At 46.7% G+C, this 21078-nt stretch overlaps 3 protein-coding genes across 3 annotated transcripts in view; 1 reads left to right on the top strand and 2 right to left on the bottom strand.

Annotated features, from left to right (window-relative positions):
- GPBP1L1 (GC-rich promoter binding protein 1 like 1) overlaps positions 1-1513 on the bottom strand; it is a 30104-nt gene extending 28591 nt beyond the window's left edge. The window contains exon 1 of the mRNA XM_052666991.1: positions 1397-1513. The gene's annotated coding sequence lies outside the window, so the exon portion shown is untranslated. The remainder of the gene's footprint in view (positions 1-1396) is intronic.
- Positions 1514-1704: 191 nt separating this feature from the next.
- Positions 1705-5088, top strand: TMEM69 (transmembrane protein 69). Its single transcript, XM_052667046.1, has 2 exons — positions 1705-2305; positions 2886-5088. The coding sequence occupies exons 1-2, from the start codon at positions 2261-2263 to the stop codon at positions 3612-3614; spliced, it is 774 nt and encodes a 257-aa protein (XP_052523006.1). The 5' UTR covers positions 1705-2260; the 3' UTR covers positions 3615-5088.
- Positions 5089-5668: 580 nt separating this feature from the next.
- Positions 5669-14883, bottom strand: IPP (intracisternal A particle-promoted polypeptide). Its single transcript, XM_052666700.1, has 9 exons — positions 14869-14883; positions 12929-13544; positions 12324-12755; positions 12079-12234; positions 11157-11324; positions 9670-9807; positions 9254-9376; positions 8365-8585; positions 5669-7448 (listed from the first exon to the last, which is right to left on the bottom strand). Exons 1-9 carry the CDS (start codon positions 14881-14883, stop codon positions 7224-7226), a joined length of 2094 nt encoding a protein of 697 aa, XP_052522660.1. The 3' UTR covers positions 5669-7223.
- Between the last annotated feature and the right edge of the window lie 6195 nt (positions 14884-21078).

The following is a 21078-nucleotide window of genomic DNA, read 5'->3' as shown; positions in this document are numbered from 1 at the left end:
AGTGCCACGCAGGATTAAGACTACAAACCAGATGTATAAAATATGCAAAGGTCGTGCTTCCTTAGAAGCAGCTTTAAGTAAATGAGGAAAATGCCAACGAATGCTTTCTCTAGAAAAAAAAAAAAAAACCCAAAAAAACTTCTAGAAGTTCTCATAAGGCAGTTTTCTCTATAAGCGATCTGAAGTAACGTTAAAAAACAGGGTTATTTTTGTTGAACGGCGATGTTTTCTCTCCCCCCGCCCCACACCTGACGTTTCCAGCCCGGCTCGGCAGACACCAGAGCCGAGCACAGCGCTCCCACCCCCGCGCCCGGCGCTCCCAGCAGCGCTGCGGGCCGCAGCCGGGATGCAGGCAGGCGGCGCCGGGCCCCGCCGCAGCCCCACCCGCTCCGAGCCGCCCAGGTGCGCTCCCAGCCCGTGTTTACGTCCCTGCCTCGGCCGCTTCCAACCTTCCGGAATATTATCGGCATTACTAACGCCTGTGTCACTAGAAGCTCGAGGGCGGCGCCAGCTGACCTGGTCAGCTTATCCGAGGCGATTTGCAGCCGATGTTTTTAAGAAATTCCGCCACGGCCGGAAGGATTTCGGCAGCGGCCGCTCGCCTCGAGCCGCTGAAAAGCTCTCGGCCGCACGAACAGCCGCTCCGAAGTTGCCGCGGGAACCAAAACTCAAAGTCTTCAGCGGCGGCCCGGAGCCCGGCGCGCTCCCGGCAGCTCGGCCGTCACCGCCCGCGGCCGCCACCGCCCCACACGGCGCAGCACCCGGAGCCGCACGCGGCCGGGCGGCACCTGGGGGCTCCGGCCTCCTTCCGCCAGGCCGGGCACGCGTGTCGCCGCCGATCTCCTCCCCCCCCCAGCCGACCAACCACCGCGGAACGGCGGCGAATCGGCCCTCGGCCCGACTCTCCCACTTTCGTTTCCAACTCGCGCTCGCGGCGCCGCCACGCAGAAGCCCGGCGCGGCCCCGGGGACTTTACCCCGGCCTCTGCCCCCGCGCCCCTCACTGACACGGCGCGCCGCCAGCGGAGCGGCGTAGGGCTCGGCAAACTTTCCGCCGAGGCAGGAAACAATAAGCGCGGAGCTCGGCCCCTGCCGCCCCCCCCCCAACCCCTCGGCCCGGAGCCCCCCGGGAACGCGGCTCCCCCCGCCGCGGCGGAAGGGCCGGGGCCGCGCGGGCGGCGGGTCTGGAGCGCCGAGCTCCCCCCGGCGGCCGCCCCGCTCCCCCCGCCGCCGCCGCCAGAGGGGTCCCGGCCTGGCGGGAGGCCCATGCCGGGCCGCTCCGAGGCCGCGGGGCCGGTGATCGGGGAGTGGAAGGCGGGGAGCGGGCGCCGGGCCCGGCGGAGCGGAGGACGGAGACGCCGCGAAGCGCGGGGAACGGAGGTGGGCGCCGCACTCACCGGCCAGGCCTCTCCCGCTGCCTTCTGCGGCCCCAGAACCATAACAAAGCTCTGCCCAAAATGGCTGCCCGGCCCTGCCCGGCCGGGGGCCGGAGGGGGCGGGGCCTGCGAGCGAGGGGGGCGGGGCCGGGAGGCGGAAGGGCCACGCCCACTTGGCTCCGCCGGCGGCCACGCGGAGCGCACCCGCACCCCCTGCGCCCGCCGCCCAGAGCAGGAATAAGGGTGCGCGCGCGCCCCCCGCCCCGCCAATCGGCGCCGTCCTCGCGGTCTCTGGGGCGCCGTGGAGAACTACTACGAGTCCCAGAAAGCCCCGCGCCGCGGGGCAGCCTGGGAGTCTTATTCCGCTATGGCGTCTCGTGGCCGTCCGCGTGCGCAAGCTTGAGAAAATACCGGGCCGAGCCCGGCCAGCTCAGCAGCCCGCGGCGCTTGGGCCGGGCACGGCCGGGCTGTCAGGCGACACGACGGCGCGGTGCCCTTCTGACACGTGCCGGGCCGCGTATTGAGTGCTGCGCACGGCTGCGTTCTTCCCTGTGCGGCGGAACCAGCGGCGCCGTGCACGTTCCCGCCCGGACCGCCGAGGCGGAGCCCAGCCGGAGCGCTGCCCGGTACGCAGGAAGCGCCGCGTCCCGCACGGCTGGCCTTCCTCCTCGCCTGGCCTGCAACGTCAGTTCCCGGAACGACCCGCAGCAAAACATCCCGCGGTGGATAAATAATTACAGAGCGCGTCGAGGCTTTACCTCTCAGTACAGCACAGTGAGAAGCGCACGTCTGAATGCTGAGCGCGGCCTGCGGCACGAGCTGAGCTACTCGCGGTTCGGCCAGCCACCCGCTTGGCTGCTGTTTCAGGACCCGGACAAAGCAAGCATGTTCCATCTCATACAGCGGTGCTGCTCCCGCACGCCTCTCCAAGTAAGTTTCTGCAGGCTTTAAGCTCCATTTTTCTTTAAACGTGCCATTGGAGCGTTGGGAAGCAGTGCCTCACAAGCGAAAGTAGGCTTGCATTCATTGCAGCTATTCTGAACACGTCCCTTATTTTTACAGCCGCCTTTGGCCAGAGCTCTGATTCCTTTTCTTTTAAATCACGTTCTGATGTTTACATTCTTTTTCTTTCCCATAATTACCGTCACGGATGCTGTTGAACAATGATGGGATAGTAGCTGCTTTCGGGGATGGCACTGTCCAATGATCGTGCTGTGTTCCTTTCTGGTCAGGCCTGATGCATGCTCCTTTAGCCTTTGGGTGGGTGGGAGAAGAGGTGGCTGCAGAAAGTGTTTTCACAGTGAGCAACGTCTGCTTGCTCACTGGGAAGAGCTGAGCAGCTGTGCCAGCTTAATTGCTTAGATCAAAACATGAGAAAGCCTTGAGGAAGGGCAGCTGTGGGGTTATCCAGCCAAGAAAACTCTTCAATATTTTATAGATACTCCAGGTAACTGTAGGACAATAATGCCTGTGTTGTAAGGTGCTCAAAGAACAAACTTTTTAATTGCAGCTGCAGAAGCTAACTGGTCCCAGACTACTCCTGCATGGAAAGAATAAGACAAGGTGCTCCTCTCTCTGTCTCTCCCTGCAGAGAAATGTTTGTCTTCTCTCAAGACCTCTGAGCCTCAGCAGACTATCGGTGTGTGCAGTCAAACTCCAGGCTTTTCACACGTCTTTCCCCCTCTTAAAGAAAAAGCCTCCCCAAGAACCTCCTCGAGAGCCAGGCCTGTTGCGACAGAGTATGAAATCACTGAAGGATTCTCCAAAGCCAGCCCTTTACTTAAGCCTTGCAGGGCTAATTCCACTTGTTTCTATGCCGCTATTAATGGTTTTCCAAAGGACCTACCACCCAGAGCTGGCATTTGTTCAGGTTACGTATGGTGCTGTCATCGTCTCCTTCATAGGGGGAATGAGGTGGGGATTTGCTGTCCCAGAAAACAGCCCAGCCAAGCCAGACTGGCTGAACCTGGCCAACAGCACCATTCTTCCTCTGCTCGCCTGGCAAGCCTTGCTTTTTAAAGATATCGCTAGCAGCGCAGTAATGATTGTACTGAGCTTAGGGATAGCATTACACTATGACCTTTCCCTTCTTCCTACCTATCCTCTTTGGTTTAAAGGACTGAGGATAGTGGTAACAGTGGTGGCAGTATTATCACTGTTAGCTACTTTAGCCGTGAAGATGGTTTCTGATCATGAGCTAATTAACAGCAGACCCAAAAAGCAGAACACAAAACAATAAAGCAAGGGGAAAAAGCTGTTTATTTGTTAATAATGTATTTGCATTGAGGTCATATGGAAATAAAGACTTATTTGTGCTCAGAAGTCATAAGAGGGCATTGATCAAGACGCTTATTCTTGGAGCAAGTAAGTTCATAGCAACTTTAGAAGGGAAGCACTCTAAATACTGATTGTGTCCAAGGCAGGCCAGAATCTGCCATTATCTGTAGAACAAAGCATCGTTCCTGAGTGAGATTAGATGAATTTAAAATGGAGATTCACATGTCATGGGTATGAATTGCTCTGTTCTGAATTATCAAAGTATCTGGTTTGACTATAATGTGATAACATTCTGTGGGAGGGAGAACAATGATGTAGTGGTGTGTGCTCTAAATGATGTCAAGGAGAAAGCAGTAAGTTTATCACTGAAAGAAATAGAGAATTGTGCAGAAGTACATACACCTTCAGTTCCTGTTTTGTGGAAGTGTGAAAAAAAACCACCAAGAACTCAACCTTACTTCAAATTGAGGAGATGTCCAGAGCTTAATCACATAGAACTTAAAGTGGAAAGAAAGGGTAGGTAAGGTTTGTTTGCAGTGGCAAGCTGAGGTCAGCGTTCACCTGAAGTATACCATTAAGCTGCCATGGGGAAGGCTGGAAGGGGCAACTTTTCATCTTCAATGAAGTGCTACAAAAACAGATTAGCTTACTATTTAGACTTAAATAAAAAGGAGAGCCAGCCCATCTGCTCCTAGATTTTGCTTGGTCTTAGGGCTACTTAAGCAGTGAAGCTGCTTTCAACATATGATCATGAAGGACCATCATGTTCCTAAGTTAAAGAACCATCAATTGCTGCTTGGTAGGACACAGATCTACTGCTAACACGAAAGGATCAGGCAGTAGAATTGAAAGAAGTTTGTGTCTTCTCCCTCAAGAGTAGTTTTATTTGTGCACCCTAGGAAGGTACAAACACAGTTGTGGCCTGCACGCTCTCCCTGAGTAGCTGGTTATTGACATGACTTTGCATTTAAGTCTACTTCCTAACGAAATCTCAAGGAAGAAACAAGAGCCCATCACACAGATTTTCTTTTTTATCCTCAGCTACCCCAGGAAGCTTAATACATTGCATATGAGCATATTTACTATAGGCTTTTTATCTTAAGATGCAAGAAGAAAGGCAATGTTTGATATCCATGTACCCTCAGGACCAATTTATATGATCCTCATAGTACACATAAAGCACTGTTGGTTAGTGAAGAACAAAGCACCCACCATAACTTCAGTTTTATCTGCTCGTTCTGCAAAGAACAATTTAGGATACCTGCCTAAAGATGATGCCATCTTCTTCTATGGTGTTGCTGAAACAGCAGCTATGTCCATGAATCTCTCCTTCTCTTACCCCATTACCTTTTATGTGTTAACAGCACCATATCCCCCAAACAGCAGTATACTTGATGCTCTCCGAATATAAAATAAATAAAAACTTTATTTGTAAACACAGTGTTATTCTTTTTTAAATATGACAGTTTTTTTAAGTGGATCCAGATTTTGGTCTGAGTCAGGGAAAGATTGCTGAGTAGCTGGGAGCAGCTGATTACAGCCTCCAAGCTCAAACATCAAAATCAACCACAGGAACTGGAGAAGGCAGCTTCAGACCAACAGCAGATGCCCTCAAGATAATCTGAACCAGAAAGTTTATGGGAAGAAGTGAGTGCATAGAATTCCCAAATGAATAAAATGTAGTGAAGACGGTGTTTCTCATGTGTCTCAAGAAGGTTCCTCAACAAATAACAAAACTTAAGAAATATTACCTATAATTTCATTTCAGAGAGGGTTGCATGGAGCTGATAAGGCAGCCACACTTGCAGTGACTTTATACTGAAGAGAAATTAATGAGAATTTTACTACAGAAGTGTGGTATTTGCAGCTTGAAGCAGGCAAAATGTATAATCACTCTGTCCCAGCGTCCTACCAGGAACAGGACTTCAGTTAAAGAACAGGACAACTCACTAGATGAAAACAGCAACAATACAAGACATTATGGTAGGAAAACACCCTATTCAAGAGTATTCCATATTCAGTTATGAAAGTGTATTTTATTAGAAAAACTGCTTAAAACAAGTTCAAACTTGAAAAAAGACAAATAGACATAATTAAGAAATAATTTTGAAGTAAAACATATACAACGATTGAGTGATCAGAGAAAACAAATGCTCAATCATCTAGCACATTTTAACCTGGCAATCTCTCAGTCCTGTGTTAGAATGCAAAACCTGGATTCCTAATGTACCTGCAACACTGACTCTGGGGGCTTTTACTCATCGGTTCATTTGTTAGCTGCACGAAAGAGATGTGGACTTGGTACGAGTGCCCCCTTGTCTCATAATGCAGGCTTCCTGTTCTCTGCCATTCCAGTTGTGATTTTATGGTCCAGGGTAACACTGTATCTCAAGTTCAAGCAGCTTTATTTCAGACTCCTATCCCAGTCATCCAAGCTGTGCAGACAATGCAATTGCAGTGTGCAAAAAGCAACTTCAAGTACAACACTCATTTGATGAAGCTAGAAATAACTCCAAACTCCTGGCGAGTATTCTAGGAGTGTATCCAAGCTAAATATGAATTCCCTAAGGAAAGACACACTAACAGCATCACCTCAATGCTGAACACAGCTATTTCCACTAGAAAAGGCTCTGTCCACACTAATTTGGAAGAGGCAAGGTATAAAATGCAGCAAGGATGAACGTGTGAACCTTGTATAAGAGCATGTATTCAGATGCCAAATCACAGCACGTGTCACACAGCATAAAACAGTTAACAAAAAAAGAAAAAAAAAAAAAAAAAATGGGCAAAAGGTTTTCCTTAGGTTTTTAGTCTAAGAGCTGTCCTTACTGCAAAAACAACTCATCTAACTAATGCCGCTTCCATTTAAAATAATCAGTTTATACAGAAAAGGAGCTCTATTGCCATCGCTGACTCCACTGAGTAAAAAAAGCCTGTGCTGAAGTGGAACGACATTATTAGAACTGCAAGAATAGCTTTCCATAATAGGAAGTCCTCAGCCACTTACCATCAAAGTTGGGGGGGGTGGCAGGAAAGTAAACATCTAATTAATATTTAGTGCCCATGCCCTGCAGCAGCAGAGAGGCTCAAATGCATGTAGGTCCTAAGTGGAGGTACCAAGTCTCTCCCATCTCTTCTTTTTCTTGTTTTCTATCAGCAAAGGACAACTAATGCCAGTCAAGTAGCCAGCCTGCTTTTATCGGCAGGGAACTCCTAGACATCCATAGCAACCTTCTTCCAGACTGCAAGGCCAGCTGAAGATACTGACTGACACATCTGAGATCTAACATCTCTAGTGTGCTGGAATGATTTCTTCAGATCAGCACAGGGCAAGTTCGGCATTTAATAAATCTTAATCCAGTCATAAGAGGCATTCCTACTCTGGGATAAGCCCATTTACTTTGAAGGGCAAGAGTTTTAGTATTTCCTTTTGCTTCGGAAAAGCCCTCTGATCTAAGCCCCTGTTTCTACTGAAGGTTCTGCTGATAGAAGAGGTTTCTGGCCAATGAAACCGGAAACCAGAGGAGGCAGATACTCACTCATTCCTTGGATGAGTTTTCTTCCTTGCACTTTACAGCACAGCTACACCTCCTTCACAGCGGCTGGTGATCATGTTGGCAGTTTCAGTCCAACTGTCCATGTGAGGGTTATAAACTTCAACAGAGTCAGAGGTTACCGGAGCAGCAAAGTCATGACTGGGAGCACGGCCTCCCGAGGCATAAAGAAATCCATTCACAGTCACAACACAGACACCAGCTCTTGGCATCTTCATTGGTGCAACTTCAACCCACTTTTCCTAACGAGAACATGAAGAAATAAATAAATAAATAAACAAACAAGTAGTTTTAGGGTATGGCCCAATTCTGATAAAAGCAGCTTTTTAGCCTTAAAGACTGAAACACGTTAACTATGCAAACATCACAATTCAAACACCATGCTGTGTGCATAGTAGCAAGTGCATTATTGATACTGTAGTGCCAGCACTTTCACAAGAGGTCCATGTGGTAGCAGTCTCTAAAGAACAGATCACTCCCTGTCTACACAACACCCCTTCCTTTCTTCAGTCACCGTGTGATGCAGCCCGTCTCCAGATCAGAGAACCATACGCACTTTGAGATGGGAAACAAGGAGAACAGTGCAGAACAGAATGCCACCATGGAATACATGCTGCTTTCAGCAACTTTCTGTTGCAAAGAGCATCATATAAACATGAGCAGTAATAGCCAGGACTAATACTGCATTCAAAGCAATCTTTCTAGTTGCATTGAAACAACCACCACATTTTTATGCAGAAGAAAGATTCTCAAGTCACGCAGCAAAGGGCAACTCTTACTTGTTCTCTCTGGAGAGTGTAATTCATTCTATTGCAGGAGGAGAAGGGGAAATTTATTCCACTACCTCTACTTTGACAAGTATTTACCTAAGTATGAAGTATCTGAGCTTGGTTAGCTTCCAGTTTCCCAAAAGCATGCATGCAGTTTTCATAAACATACGGGTTAGATCAGCAGAATGCTACAAGCTGGTTAGGACAGACAGACTCAGAGGTCACCGGAACTCCTTCCACCCCCAACTTGGATTACCAGCCAGTAGGAAAAGCAGAGCTGGAAATTATTCATTTTTTCCTTTTAAAGGAAGGAAGCAGGCTACTTCCACAGCATTTTACACAAAGTTCACACAGTCTACATTTCTGAAAGGAAGGGACTCCACCATACCTCTTCAAAGGAGTATCTTTCTACAGTAGCAAGCGCATCTTGAGATTCATTCCAGCCTCCAACAGCATAGATACAATCATTGAGAGCAGCTACACCGAGATATGCTCTTCGGGTGCCCATGGGAGGAAGCTCAGACCAACGTTTAGATAGCGGGTCGTAGACTTCAACAGAACGCAGCTCTACTCCCTCATGGCTGATACCACCAACAACATAAATTAGACCTGTAGAAATATAGTTTTTCCTATGTAGCTTTACAATATGAAGTCTTGAAAGACAGAAAATGCTTCTCATGGCATCCATTTAATCTTGCCACTAAGATGATTCAAGAATACCAAATAGAATCCTTTATTTGTCCAGAATTAGCATACAAAGTTTTCAGGTAAGTAACCCTGTGCTCAAGCACTAGAAGCTGTGATGAAAGCAACCGTCAATCAAGTGAAGGGTGGAGAATTCAGAAGGCTGGAGCTTCTGTCAATACTTGGATCAGATGCATAAAAAGCACACATACAGCTTAAACCTTCAGACACAACCGTCCCGAAATAATCTGAAGAATTGCCACAGGTTGTCAAAAAGACATGCACATGAACCAAAAAGCTGGAGATACATAAAAGCAATAGCAGGAAGGATAATCAACTTAATAGATTAGCTGGATAATCATACCAACAGCCATATATAAACTACTTTCATGACATAAAAGGCAGCAGACAGAGAAAGACCTCTATAGCATAATTTCTGTAGAAACACATGTTAGGAGGACAAAAAAGCAAGGCACAATCTTCTGCAACTGACAGGACAAGACAAAAGTAAGAACTCGTGATTGAAGCATAACTGTTTCTAAAGAGTTCCAAGAGCCCAAGAGGGTTTTGGAAGCAAGCTTAACAATCCTCACCTTGTATTTCACAACATCCAAAGTAATAACGGGGCACAACCATGCTTCCCACCACATCCCAACTATTTTCTTCAGGATCAAATCTTTCAATTGTGTTGCCGATCTCTGCCCCAACCCAACCTCCTGCAAATGCCAACAAACACAGGAAAGCATTTAATGGTATGAAGCAGTGCCTAAATTGCAGGTAACACTGTGTGTCCTGCAACAGAACAACATCAATTCTGCTAGGGAAATAAGTTAGAGCTGAACAATAACTAATCCACGGAGACCTGGTGTACTAATGCTCATTTGAACAGGTCTTTTTCAAAGCTGCAGATAGGTAACATTAAGCCATAATATTAAAAACCAAAACAACTTAAAGGTCCCATGAATTAACACCTCTAAGATTAACCTCACCTAGTGGAAAAAAGAATTACCTAAAGCATAGATAGCACCACGGCATGTGCACACTCCCAGTCCACAGCGAGGATGGTTCATGGAAGCCACAATTGTCCACTGCTTACTGACAGGATCGTAACATTCAGTACAGTCAAAAATCATTGAGTCCTTCTCACCTGTGTAATAAGAGAAAGCAAGAGAAATAAGAGAAATAAGACAGACACGGGAACTACAGATCTGCACTGCAGATGCAAATTTTTCAACTCTTCCTAGGACCAAAGAGTGTAAGAATACAAGATTTTCCTTTCAGCTAGCCAAACAGCCAGAACAGCAAAAGCTTCATTGATACCCAGAACTGAATCATCACTTGAAACAGCATTCATCAACAGTTCCCTGAAACATTACTGAAAACATCAGGAATGAACAACCAGTGCTATACACATTTTATTTTGCAGCACAACACAATTTTCAAGGCTAAAGAATGCACTCTGTGGTGACAAAGCCAGTATGCATATGCATTCCTAAGGATTGGCAGGTAGAGGTACTCATCACATCCTTGTGCAAACATACCTAACAAGCCCTTCCAGGTAGGCAGACAAGCAGATGTCTTGCCTCTCATTCTGTGCGCTTCTACAAGATTAGAAGTGAGAGAAGAGACGCAATTACCCATAGCACACAAGACTGCAGAGTACCTAAAACCTCTCAGTGTATCTGAACACTGATATATGCTTACCTCAGAGTTGCTATACCATAAGAGGAAAGAATGGCCACTAAGAAATGACCAACATTGGAACCCTAACCAGTACACTCACAGCAGCAACAACAGAGAAGCAAGATACCCTAAATTCAGCTATTACTGAAGCTACAATTTTTATTACCTACTGCTGGCTTCCTCAGTACTATTTCGAGGAAAAATAGTTTTTAAAAACTCTACCCATGATTTCTCCAGTATCTTTTTAACAGAAGACTCTGCATCCCTGAAGGACTTAAATTCAGTCAGGAAAACTGGAAGTACTGGACTTTAGACTGTGCAGTGTTAGGCCTATGCAATACTGCAGGCTTTCTTTTGAAGAAAACGTCCATCTCCAAGAGTAAACATGTCCACAAAGCACAAAGCACCGATCCCTATCAAGTTAGTAAGTCAGTGCAGGACACAGCACCAATAATGTACTGGCTACTTAACCACTCATTTGTGAGGAAATGAACCTCTGCATCTATCAATTCTAGCATAAGAATGATCAAAATATAACAAAAATGATATTCTTACATTGCAGTTAAGGAACAAGAGTTTACTGTACCACTACAGGGCACATACTCCTAAAATAAACACAATCTATTCAGCTTTCTGAAATCATAGCAAGACGACAGTGTCTCTCTCTGATGCATGTCAGCTCTTCAGTTAATTTCATTGGGTATTCTCTTTCAAAAGAACATGCATACTTCATATAACAGACACTTATTTAACATTTATATTACCGTTAGCATTAGGAATGTGCCCAAAGTGCGTGCTTGTTTCAGGTTTTACCTCCAATGGCATAGACCATTCCTCCAACAACAGCCACACCCAGCCCGCTACGGGCCTGGCGGAGGGAAGACACCGTAGTCCAGTAGTGGCTGAAAGTGTCGAACCGCTCCACACAGCTGAGGGCTCTGCTGTCACTCCAACGTCCTCCTTGCAGTCGGGTGTACCCTCCTAGAGAGCAAATGGAAAGGTCACAGCTGAGTAAGAGCTTCCTGCTCAACCCCATGATCTTAACATGTAAAACGCAGAAGAAAAGCCAACAGAAAATCCATAGCAGCAGCACTCTACTGTTAGTAGGAATCAGGCTTTTCCAAACTGCATTAGTTCTCCATCGCATACAGAAGAAAGGTCACCTTGAAGGTCAGGTAACTTGTGCTACTGCACTTCATTGTATCACTACAGACATTCATAATCTTGGTAAAAGGCAGAGACCAGCTTTTGCTATCTTACAATTGTTACTTCTCACAGGGTGGAGGAAAAAAAAAGTATTTATTTTCAATACAGTGCTGTAGCTCTGGTGAAAACTTGAGATCGCAAGTATCCCATCAATAAATATTCTGTACTGAGAAAACATCAGCTTTCAGAAAAAAAAAAAAAAAAAAAAGTGCAGGAAATCTGTATATGCCAGTATGCATTTCCTCTAGTGAACCATGCTGATTTGCAGCTTTCCACCCAAGGCAAATAACTTTTAAAAGGCAGATCTAGGCTTTGAATGCCACGTCATAATGATGCAAAATATGAATGCTCCCCCACTGTGCAATTTTAAGTAGAAAGCAGCCAAGACTGCAAATCAGCCAGATGAAGCATACTGCTCTTTTTGTGTCTTCCCATTGAATAAGAAGCAGTCCAGCATTTCTGTCAGTACTGTAATAGAAGATACTACTTCATCATTTGTTTTATAAGTTTCAAACAGCCACATTCTAACCTACTGCATAAAGGTACTTCCTGGCTTTCCTCCGTGGACGACCTTTAGAAGCTTGCAGAAAACTGCTGACCTTGTTTTCTTTAGGAGATTTACAGACTTCACAGTATTCTTTCAGCAGAGTTTGCAGAGCCACCCGAAGGCTGAAATCTGGAACACCTTGACGAAAGAAACAGATTAGAAAAGACTTGGTTAAAACGGCTTGTCTGAAAACAAACATCTGATACTCCTGGCTTTTTTGCGCTCACCTTCTATGTACTTTAAGAGCCTTTGTGCCGGCAACAGAGGGAATCGCACAGGCTCCAGCACTTCCACCACGTGCTTCCTTCTTTTTCCCAGATCCTTCAAAATCCATTGCATAGCAGCCAGGAACACCTGGTACTCATCCTCAATGCTCAGGTCCTCGCTCCGCAAGATCTTCACCAGCTGCTCCTTGCTCAGCGCCAGGAACTCCTCCCCAGCCTGCACCTCCAGGAAGTGCGCGTGGATGTAGCCCTCTGTGAACTCCAGCAGGTCGTGGCAGGCGATCTGCTCGGAGAACTGGAAGAAGCCGATGCAGTTCAGTGGGTCGATCTGGCCCTTCAGGAACTCGCAGCACAGCTCCACCACCTCGCTGAGCTGCAACATGTCCGCGGCGACGATCAGCTCCTGCACGTTGTGCTCGCCGATGCTCACCACGCCTGCGGGCGGGCACAGGACGGCGGAGCTCCGCTGTAAGCCGTGCGCGAGCAACGGAGCGCTGCCAGAGCCCGTCACCCCACAGCCGGACCCCTCACAGAGACCGCCCGCCCCTCTCACAGACGAGACCACCGCCCTCTCCCCTCACGGACGGGACCCCCAGCCCCACCGTTACCCGTGTAGATGAAGTCCAGTAGCGTGTGGAAGATGCCCGCCTCGACGCCCGCGATCCGCACCACGTCCCGCCCCGATTCCTTCATGCCGCCCGCGAAGAGCGCCGCGAAGTACGGGCTGCTGGCCGCCAGCACCAGGCGGTGGACGGAGAACGTCTCGCGGCCCACCTCCAGCCGCACGTCGCAGAAGCTCTGCCCGACGCGCAGCCGGTTGATCTGAGCCAGCAGGAGGCGAGCGTGCCGGTCCGAAAATGAGCTCCCGCCGGCAATGCCCGCCGCGGCACACGCCATGACGCTCGCTGAGGCGCGACCGCCCCTCCCGCCCTCTGACCGCTCTGAGGGGCGGAGCTCGCGCACGCGCAGCTCCCCCCACCCGCGGCAGCAATGGGCGGTGCTCGCGCCTTTCCGCAGCGCATGCGCGATGCGGGTGGTGGGAGTGCGTGACTTCGTCTGTGAGGCGTGCGGCGAGGAGGGCGCGTGGCGGTGGCGGCCTCGAGCGGCTTCGCAGCGCGCCTGTCTTCGCAGCGCTTGATCCTTTGTCCGTGTGCCTGCCTGGTCGCTTGCCCCTGTGGAGCCTGTTTGCTCGCAGCTCTGGCCAACGTTCCCATGGACCCTTCTCTGTAAGGTGCTTTTTTAATGTGGATTTCAATCATTCTCCTGATAGATGACATTACTGCCTGCGGTGCTGAGGGCGATCAGCAGGTGGAACAGGCTTCCTATGGCACAGAGCCCGTTGGAGATGTGAAAGCATTTAGAAAAGGCTGTCAGAAATATGGTTTGGTTTTTGGGTGGGCCTGTATGCAGCCAGGAGTTGGACTCTGTGATACCTGCGAGTCCCTTTCAATAACGGGTGCAGTGTGATTCTGTGTGGTGACAGTGGCCTTCTGCACTGCCTTACAGACTCAGTCATACTCCTCTCAGGCTTACCTCTGCAAGCTGTGATCCAAGACACTGTAATGTGTTTGTGAGGGGGAAACTGACTGCCCCTCCCGGTAGGATAGACATGGAAGCCCTGGAGTGTGTCCAGAGAAGGGCAATGGAGCTATGAGGAGTCTGGATCACAGGTGTTATGGGGAGCAGCTGAAGGAGCTGGTATTGTTCAGTTTGAAACAAAAGGAGGTTCAGGGAGGACCTCATTGCTCTCTACAACTCTCTGAAAGGAGGTTATGGTGAGGTGAGGGTCGGCCTCTTCTCCTTGTAGCTGTGATAATGAGAAGTGATGTCCTTAAGTTGCACCAGAGGAGGTTCAGGTTGGATATTAGGAACAATTTCTTCTTCCAATGAGCAGGGGAGGTGATGGTGTCACCATCCCTGGAGGTGTTCAAGAACTGCAGAGATGTGGCACTGAGGGACGTGGTCAGTGGGCATGGTGGAGTTGAACTAGATGTTTTGGTGATCTTTTCCAGCCCTAATGATTCTGTGATTATATTACATTCTTTTCTGAGGAGAAACGACAGCTAACCTCTGCCTGAGGCAGTCCTAGAGAATGGGATGATGGGGGCTGTGTATCCTCGGTGTGGCATCGTGGTCAGCACTGCCTGAAGGATGGCCAGCCCACACACCTCAGCGTGGCATCATGCTGCATTCGGGTCTTCCTTTTCATTCCAGTACGGATGCTTCACCACAGTGCCTTGTAGTACTTTGAGGGTGCCTGGGGTCAGAGCTGGTCCTGAGGCAGGGCAGTCTTTGTGTGATTCACTGAGTCACTGCATGTCTGGGCACTGACCAAGGGAAGAGCTTCGCATACTGAGTTACACCTCTCATTCCTTGGGTCTGAAAAAGCCAACACTGATACAAAAGCATCCCTGCTGAATTTTCCATGACAATTTCAGCAACATGACATGCAGCCAAATTAAAATAAATAAATAAATAAATCAGCCTCTTGGACCACTTCCATATCTATTTACTGTGAGTATGGGAAAAGAGAAACATGTCTGCTTACAGTTACAATGGTCATGGCCCCTCAGGCTTTTCTTATGATTCAGTATTTCATTGTAATAACTTTTAAATGTGCTTCCAGAAAAGAAATCTGAATTGTGATACTCTCTGGGGACTGTTGCTTTCTCCATTCATCAGCATTTTGTTCTTGACATTAGAAGGGTAAAACGATCTTCTGAGCCGGTCTTAAAAAAACATCCATAGAAAATACATACTTAAATAGAAAAGTAAGGTTCCTGCAGTTGCATGCGTTGAGTGCATGCTGATATGGCTCAATATATATTTTAGGCCAGGCTGATAAATTCTTTGAGAATTTTCTTTCATTGATGAATCAGGAAAAGAATCCAGAGCTGTCTTTGTGCTGACATTTTGTTCATTGGAAGTGGCCTGTGAGTAAAAGGCTTAGAATTCCTCTCAGTGCTCAGGCGCAGGCTGATGTCAGCTGGTAGACGCTTGGCCAGCATTAGGATTTCACACCATAGTGCCAAAATTACAGGCACAGAATAGCATTGTTGAGACTGCTAATTTTGCCCTGAAGGCCTGTCCTGCACTGTGTTAATGTGGCTGACTAGTTGTGTGTACAGAAGAGGGCACTGCTTCAGCATGTTTCTTTTATAGCCATGCGGAGGCCATACAAGATGGAGTTAATGCTCCTGTATGCTGTTGTGCATCTCCTAAAGGAGACTAGGGTTTTTTTTTGTAATAAGCCTGTAAGTACATCTGACAGTGAAATTGCACTGTGTAACAAGAAGCCTTTTGATTAATACCAAGAATGACAACACATCACAGTGAAGGAATTAAAGATGATTTCAGTTTTAATTTAATAGGTTCCTAACGTGGTGTTAGGAAGCCAGCTGAGTACTTACTGACCCATAGGACAGGTGTCAAAAAAGGCATGGCAGGTATTCCTCCGTGTGCCCCACTGGCCACACCTGCACAGAAGTGCTGCTATTGCAATACCAAGACCTCTCAGTGAGAGCAATCTGACAAATAACATTTTTAGGCTTTCTCCTGAAAAAGCCCTGTGCTGTGCCAGGGGGCCGAAGAACTGCAGTCTTCCTTGGGATATTTCATGGAGTTCCCTGCCTGCTCAGATTTCTCTGGTTGAGGGCTTCTCTGGAAAACCTGTCCAGACACCTGGGCGGTGCTCTGCTGGGTGAGGTGTCTGCTTCCACTCTTAAATCCTGCAGGTGGTGCTGTCTGTACAGGATGATATTTTCTGAACATGCAGCAAGAATGGGTGGCTAACATGTGTTACTTGTCTGGGTACTGTAGTTCTCTATTATAGAAAGGTCTTAGATTTTTTTTTTTCCCTGAGCTCCATAAGATGAAGGGCTTTTAGACTCAAAAAACCTACAAGAACAATAATTGATTTGAAAGTGCAGTTGTGCTGTGCTGTCTCCTGCACCTGTAGCTTTGGGGATCATTTTGACATAATAATCAAAGAATAATCCCAAAGTGTTTCTTATGATACTTCATTGCTAACGTTCTCTGTGAAACTCAGACCTTGGCTGTTTGTAGGTATGACAAACCTTGTGGAATGTTTTGTGACAGAGAATCACTTTCCAGTTGCTGTTTTTCAGCTCTTCTCTCATTACCTGCTTGTAGCTACCATTTGTGTTTCAGTACACATGACCTACCAGATGAGTGTTGAATGGCCTCACCAAAAAGGAAAGGAGCTTCTATCGTGCTTTGGTGTCCAGCTCATAAAACTCCCATAGGATGCAACCATTCTTACTCAATTTCCCTACATTTTGTAAGAACTTGAAGTAAAACTTCTAGGGAAGCTGAAACTGGAGAAGTGCAGAACCACTTTATGAGAGGTGATGCGGATTAGAAATACCTGCAGTGCACTGAGCTATGCTCTTTACACTTCCAAGCTACCCTTCTTTTTGCTAAGGCCTCCACGTGTCATGTGAGTACCATTGCATGCATAAAGCAGTGGTGCAGATCATCAGTCTCAGCCGTGCATGTTTTCTTAGTGAAGTGGTGGAGCTGTGTGATGAGTCCCTATGGAGCTGGTAATCATGTTGTCTGCTCTCAGTCAAAAGCCTCTAATGAGCTGGGGGCACTAGATTCTAATTAGATACCCACACAAACTTCCTGTTGGCTCAGGTGTACTGAAGCCTTAGTGGCTGAAGAAGCTTTCCTTCAGGGTCTGGATGTTTCCCATCTCAGTAGGAAAATTCATTGTGCTTTACAGTGAGATAACAAGTTTTCCAGACTTAGGCCAGATACAAGAAGGCTCTCTTGGCAGGATTGGGCAAGGCCCATGAGCAAGATGAGCTTTATTCCTGCAAGAAATAACGCATCTTAACAATTATGCATGTGTGTGTAGGGTAAAGATCTGAACTGGAGTTGGTCAAAGATGGAGAACAAGAGGGGTCTTCAAAGCTAGCTTTTCTGCATAGGCGGCCTCAGCACATATGGTTTGCATGAAAACTTAAGGTTTTCTTCCCCTGCCCTGTCTTCCTGCCCTCAGCTTTTCTCAACGTTTTTGTGTACTTTGGAATTAATTGATAAAGTGATTAAGTACTTTCATTGCTCTCACTGTAATATGGCTTCAGGTAAGGATAACATTCAGGTAACTGCCTGGTAAGAGAGTTGTCAGTTTAAACAGGTTTAGCATTCTTAAACTTGTTACTGAGAAACTCTCCCAAGCGTCCAGTTAGCACTGAGAAGCAGGCTGTGCTGGAGTCCAGCTGAAGGGCACCATGTCCTGCAGTGGCACCCAGACCCAGAGAGCCACCTGGCAGGCAGCACAGCTGGGGAGAGTCTGAGCTGTGAGAGCCTCCAGACAGAACGTGATGTTCACAGCTAATGATGTGTGATTTCAGGAGCACTGGTAGCATTTCAGCACTTGCTGTAAGCTGCACTTTTACAGCTAGTCTTGGTTAGAGAGCTGCTGGGTGTACGGTACAAAACAGTCAGGAAAAGAAAAATCTTTAAGCTGTGTTCCAGCAATTCAGGTGTTGTCTTCTGACTTATTTGTGTGGAGAGGTTTATGTTCAGGGTATGCTTACCTTGCAGGAAGTTTGTTGAAATTCCAGTGAAATAGGAACATTGTGCAACATGTGGCTGCAGTTCCCCACTGGTTGGAAGATTCTTGTTTAAGCCGAAGGTCTGGAGCAATTCCAAGCAACTTGATTTAAAGTAAACATCCTGGATGCAGTGTGTCAAATACTAACACAATATTGTTTTAGTTTTTCTCATTTCTCTTGTGGGAATAATCATTCCATGAAGAAGGAAAGTGATCTAATGAGAGAATTAACTCAAGAGCTTGAATATGGAATTAATCACAGCTGTCTGAGAGGGGAACCAAGGCAAACTCCACAGAGAGCTCACTGCATTTCCGAGGAAGTAGCACAAAAGAATGCTAAGAGTCAGATAGCAGTTGGTGATCGAAACAGAGATGCTTTTAGTAGCTAAAGGAAGCAAAAATGTGCAGCAGGATGAGTTTCCTGCTTTCATTTCTGTGCGATGTTACATCTCAGTAGGAAGGGATCGCTGCAACCTTTTCTTGGGGGTGTGAGAAAGTGACAGATGGTTTGGGTCTGATCCTCTTTGCGTCTTCATGCTTAGCTGAAGCAGGTGATTGATTTCCTCAGCTGGCTCTTTTATTCACTGTTTGTTGGGAGTGGTCCTGCAGCTTCAGCTGACCTGCTGCCTATGTAGTGTTACATCAATACTGGGATCGTTGTCTTTCTCTCAGAAAGTATTGCACTCGTGTTTACAGAACGTGTGAGCTGATTTTACTGAGAAGATGGATGGAGTTTAATCTCAGTATGCGGGGATCTCTGCCTGATACCCACCACATTCCACAGCCTGTGCGTGTAGTGGGGTCATTCCAGAAGCACAGCCTCTGTGGAATGTGAGGTCTGTCATGAAGGCCGTGAGTAATTGCTGGTGGGATGTCTGTGAGCTCTGTGTCTGCGTGCTCTGTGAGTCAGGGCATCCAGGGTTCTGTATATACTGAAGACTGAAAGGATTAAAACTTCCACAGTAAGATGTTTTGACTGTAAATGGCATCGGCAACTGATACCCATCCCAGCTCTGTGGCTGCTCTGCTGTTCCTTTGCTGTGTATCTCCCTGCTTTTCTTTTCCCCCTTGATTTACCTTTCTGCAGTGCAAGCATTTTTCATTTCCCTTTGTAGAGCTTCACCTTTGGGGGCTGCGATGATGTCTGCTTAATTGACTAGAATAGGAGCAAACCCTTTGGGATTCCTAACAGAAGACCTGTCTGAATTTAATGACGACATAAACGTAGTGGTGTTGTAATTCGTTTGTAAGCAGTTCTGAACCTCTGTTGCAGTGTTTTTGTTTGCACTTCAGTTTTCTCTGTTTCCTTATCACAATGTCACATCAAATGTTACCAAAATCCTTCAGAGGCCCTCATCTACAGCTTTCTTTTTTTTCCAGCAGGCTGGTTGTATCTCAGTTAGGAAAATCAGCCCGTTGTGATGTTGTTTGTTTGAAATAAGCTAACAGTGATAACATTTATCATTCTGTTATTCAAGGTGATGGAAATGCATTGTTTAATGACTTCTTGTACTGTGTTTTATTGTGTGAGCTTTTTTTTTTTTTTCCTTGATGTTCAGGTTTCTGCAAGTTTTAACATTTGTCCAAGGTTTACCTTGCAAAGCACAACTTCATTTCCAGGGTGAAATGAGTCCCTGAAAGAGGACTTGTTTGTGCTAGTCCTCCTTCTGCAACACTTGCAGCAATCAGATAAGTACCTTACTGACTCCATCCCACTGACTCAGTTTGCTCACTCTTCCTCTTGGGTGTATCTTGAAGATTAATTAATACTTATAAAATACTTTTAGTAAAACCTGCCTGTGAAAAATGCAGCACTAGTTGAAAATGCTGCCATTATTGGTATTTATTATTTTGCAAAAGGGAAGCTATTTTGCAATCAATATCAGTGTGGAATTAGGAACTATAAAAATAGATGAGGGCTCTAGAGATACTGGAGAAAATTGTGGCTGGCACAACTAAACTGAAGGTGAGAACTCTTGAGTAACCTGATGAAGAAAGCCTTCCAGTGGCACAAGGCACAGGAAGCAAGTTTTGGTAATAACACTTAGTAGTGAAATATATGTAGAATTAAGTGTTTGTACTGCCGAAGGATGATGAAGTCCTTTTCAGTCTGAGTGTTAAAACTGAGGTTCATCATCATAAGTGACATCAATAATTCCCAAGCAGCAGGCTCAGCTCACCTATCCTAACCAGCTCTAGGGAGCTGCCGAGAGAGATCTGGTTGGGAATGGCTCCTGGCAGTGCACAGATCTGGTTGGGAATGGCTCCTGGCAGTGCAGAGATCTGGTTGGGAATGGCTCCTGGCAGTGCAGAGATCTGGTTGGGAATGGCTCCTGGCAGTGCAGAGATCTGGTTGGGAATGGCTCCTGGCAGTGCAGTGGGGTTTCGGAAGACTCACACTGCTGTGCCAATATTTAAGGAAAGAAAACTAAATAAGCAGACCAGGCAGAGTGACCCAGCTAGCTGTGTTGTGGTTAACATGACATCAGCGCCAGGCAGCGTGGTACGACAGCTGATGCTTAGTCATATAGTAAATAAGTCAATAACTGGCACAATTTTTTTATTTTTATCAAATTTATCTTGTTGGAAAATCCAAGTTAACTTATTAATAAAGTTTGTAGGTCTGGTTCCTACAGGTTAGTGTAGAAATACATTTCACAACATGTTTCACACAGCGTTTCATCTACCATTGTGACATTCTGATAAAGATCTTGGTGGCATTAAATACAGAGACACTTCAGTTGTCCTGGTCCCTTGGTTTTGCTGTAGGATCCAGTGCTGTTTGGGAGCACGAGTCACCAGTCTCATGGCTTGTTCTGAAAGTAAGCATCGAAGAACCCTAGTTTTCTAGGGTGATTTGGTGAGCTAGAGCAAAGAGAATAAGGGCAGATGGGAAAAATAGAGCAGAGATGCAGGCGGAGACAAATGTGCTAAATTTAGCAAAGAACATAAAGGAAATGTTTGGCAGTGGCTGTGCAGAATAAGCTGCTGTTATGCTAGTGAAAGGGAATGATTAATTAGTGAATTAATGTTGCATAGCAAAATAAAAAGCAGGAAGCTTTCTGCTCTGATTCAGGTGTCTCTGCAATCAAGAATGACGGCAAAGAAAACAGATCAGGATGGAAAAAAAAAAAGGAAAAAGACTAGCAGAGCTTCACAGAAGTGCATTTTCTT

The sequence above is a fragment of the Tympanuchus pallidicinctus genome, unplaced genomic scaffold, assembly GCF_026119805.1.
Source record: "Tympanuchus pallidicinctus isolate F22 unplaced genomic scaffold, pur_lepc_1.0 scaffold7, whole genome shotgun sequence".
NCBI classification, from domain to species: Eukaryota; Metazoa; Chordata; class Aves; order Galliformes; family Phasianidae; genus Tympanuchus; species Tympanuchus pallidicinctus.
This window is presented reverse-complemented; position numbering and strand designations above follow the sequence as displayed.

What these genes read in the sequence shown, in the direction of transcription:
- TMEM69 (XM_052667046.1), top strand. Translation starts at nt 2,261, where the DNA reads ATGTTCCATCTCATACAGCGGTGCTGCTCCCGCACGCCTCTCCAA. An exon ending in GCTCCCGCACGCCTCTCCAA is followed by an intron (nt 2,306 to 2,885) that starts GTAAGTTTCTGC and finishes TTTTAATTGCAG; the next exon opens with CTGCAGAAGCTAACTGGTCC.
- IPP (XM_052666700.1), bottom strand. An exon ending in GCTCTTAAAGTACATAGAAG is followed by an intron (nt 12,235 to 12,323) that starts GTGAGCGCAAAA and finishes TCTTTCGTCAAG; the next exon opens with GTGTTCCAGATTTCAGCCTT. An exon ending in AATGGTCTATGCCATTGGAG is followed by an intron (nt 9,808 to 11,156) that starts GTAAAACCTGAA and finishes CTTATTACACAG; the next exon opens with GTGAGAAGGACTCAATGATT.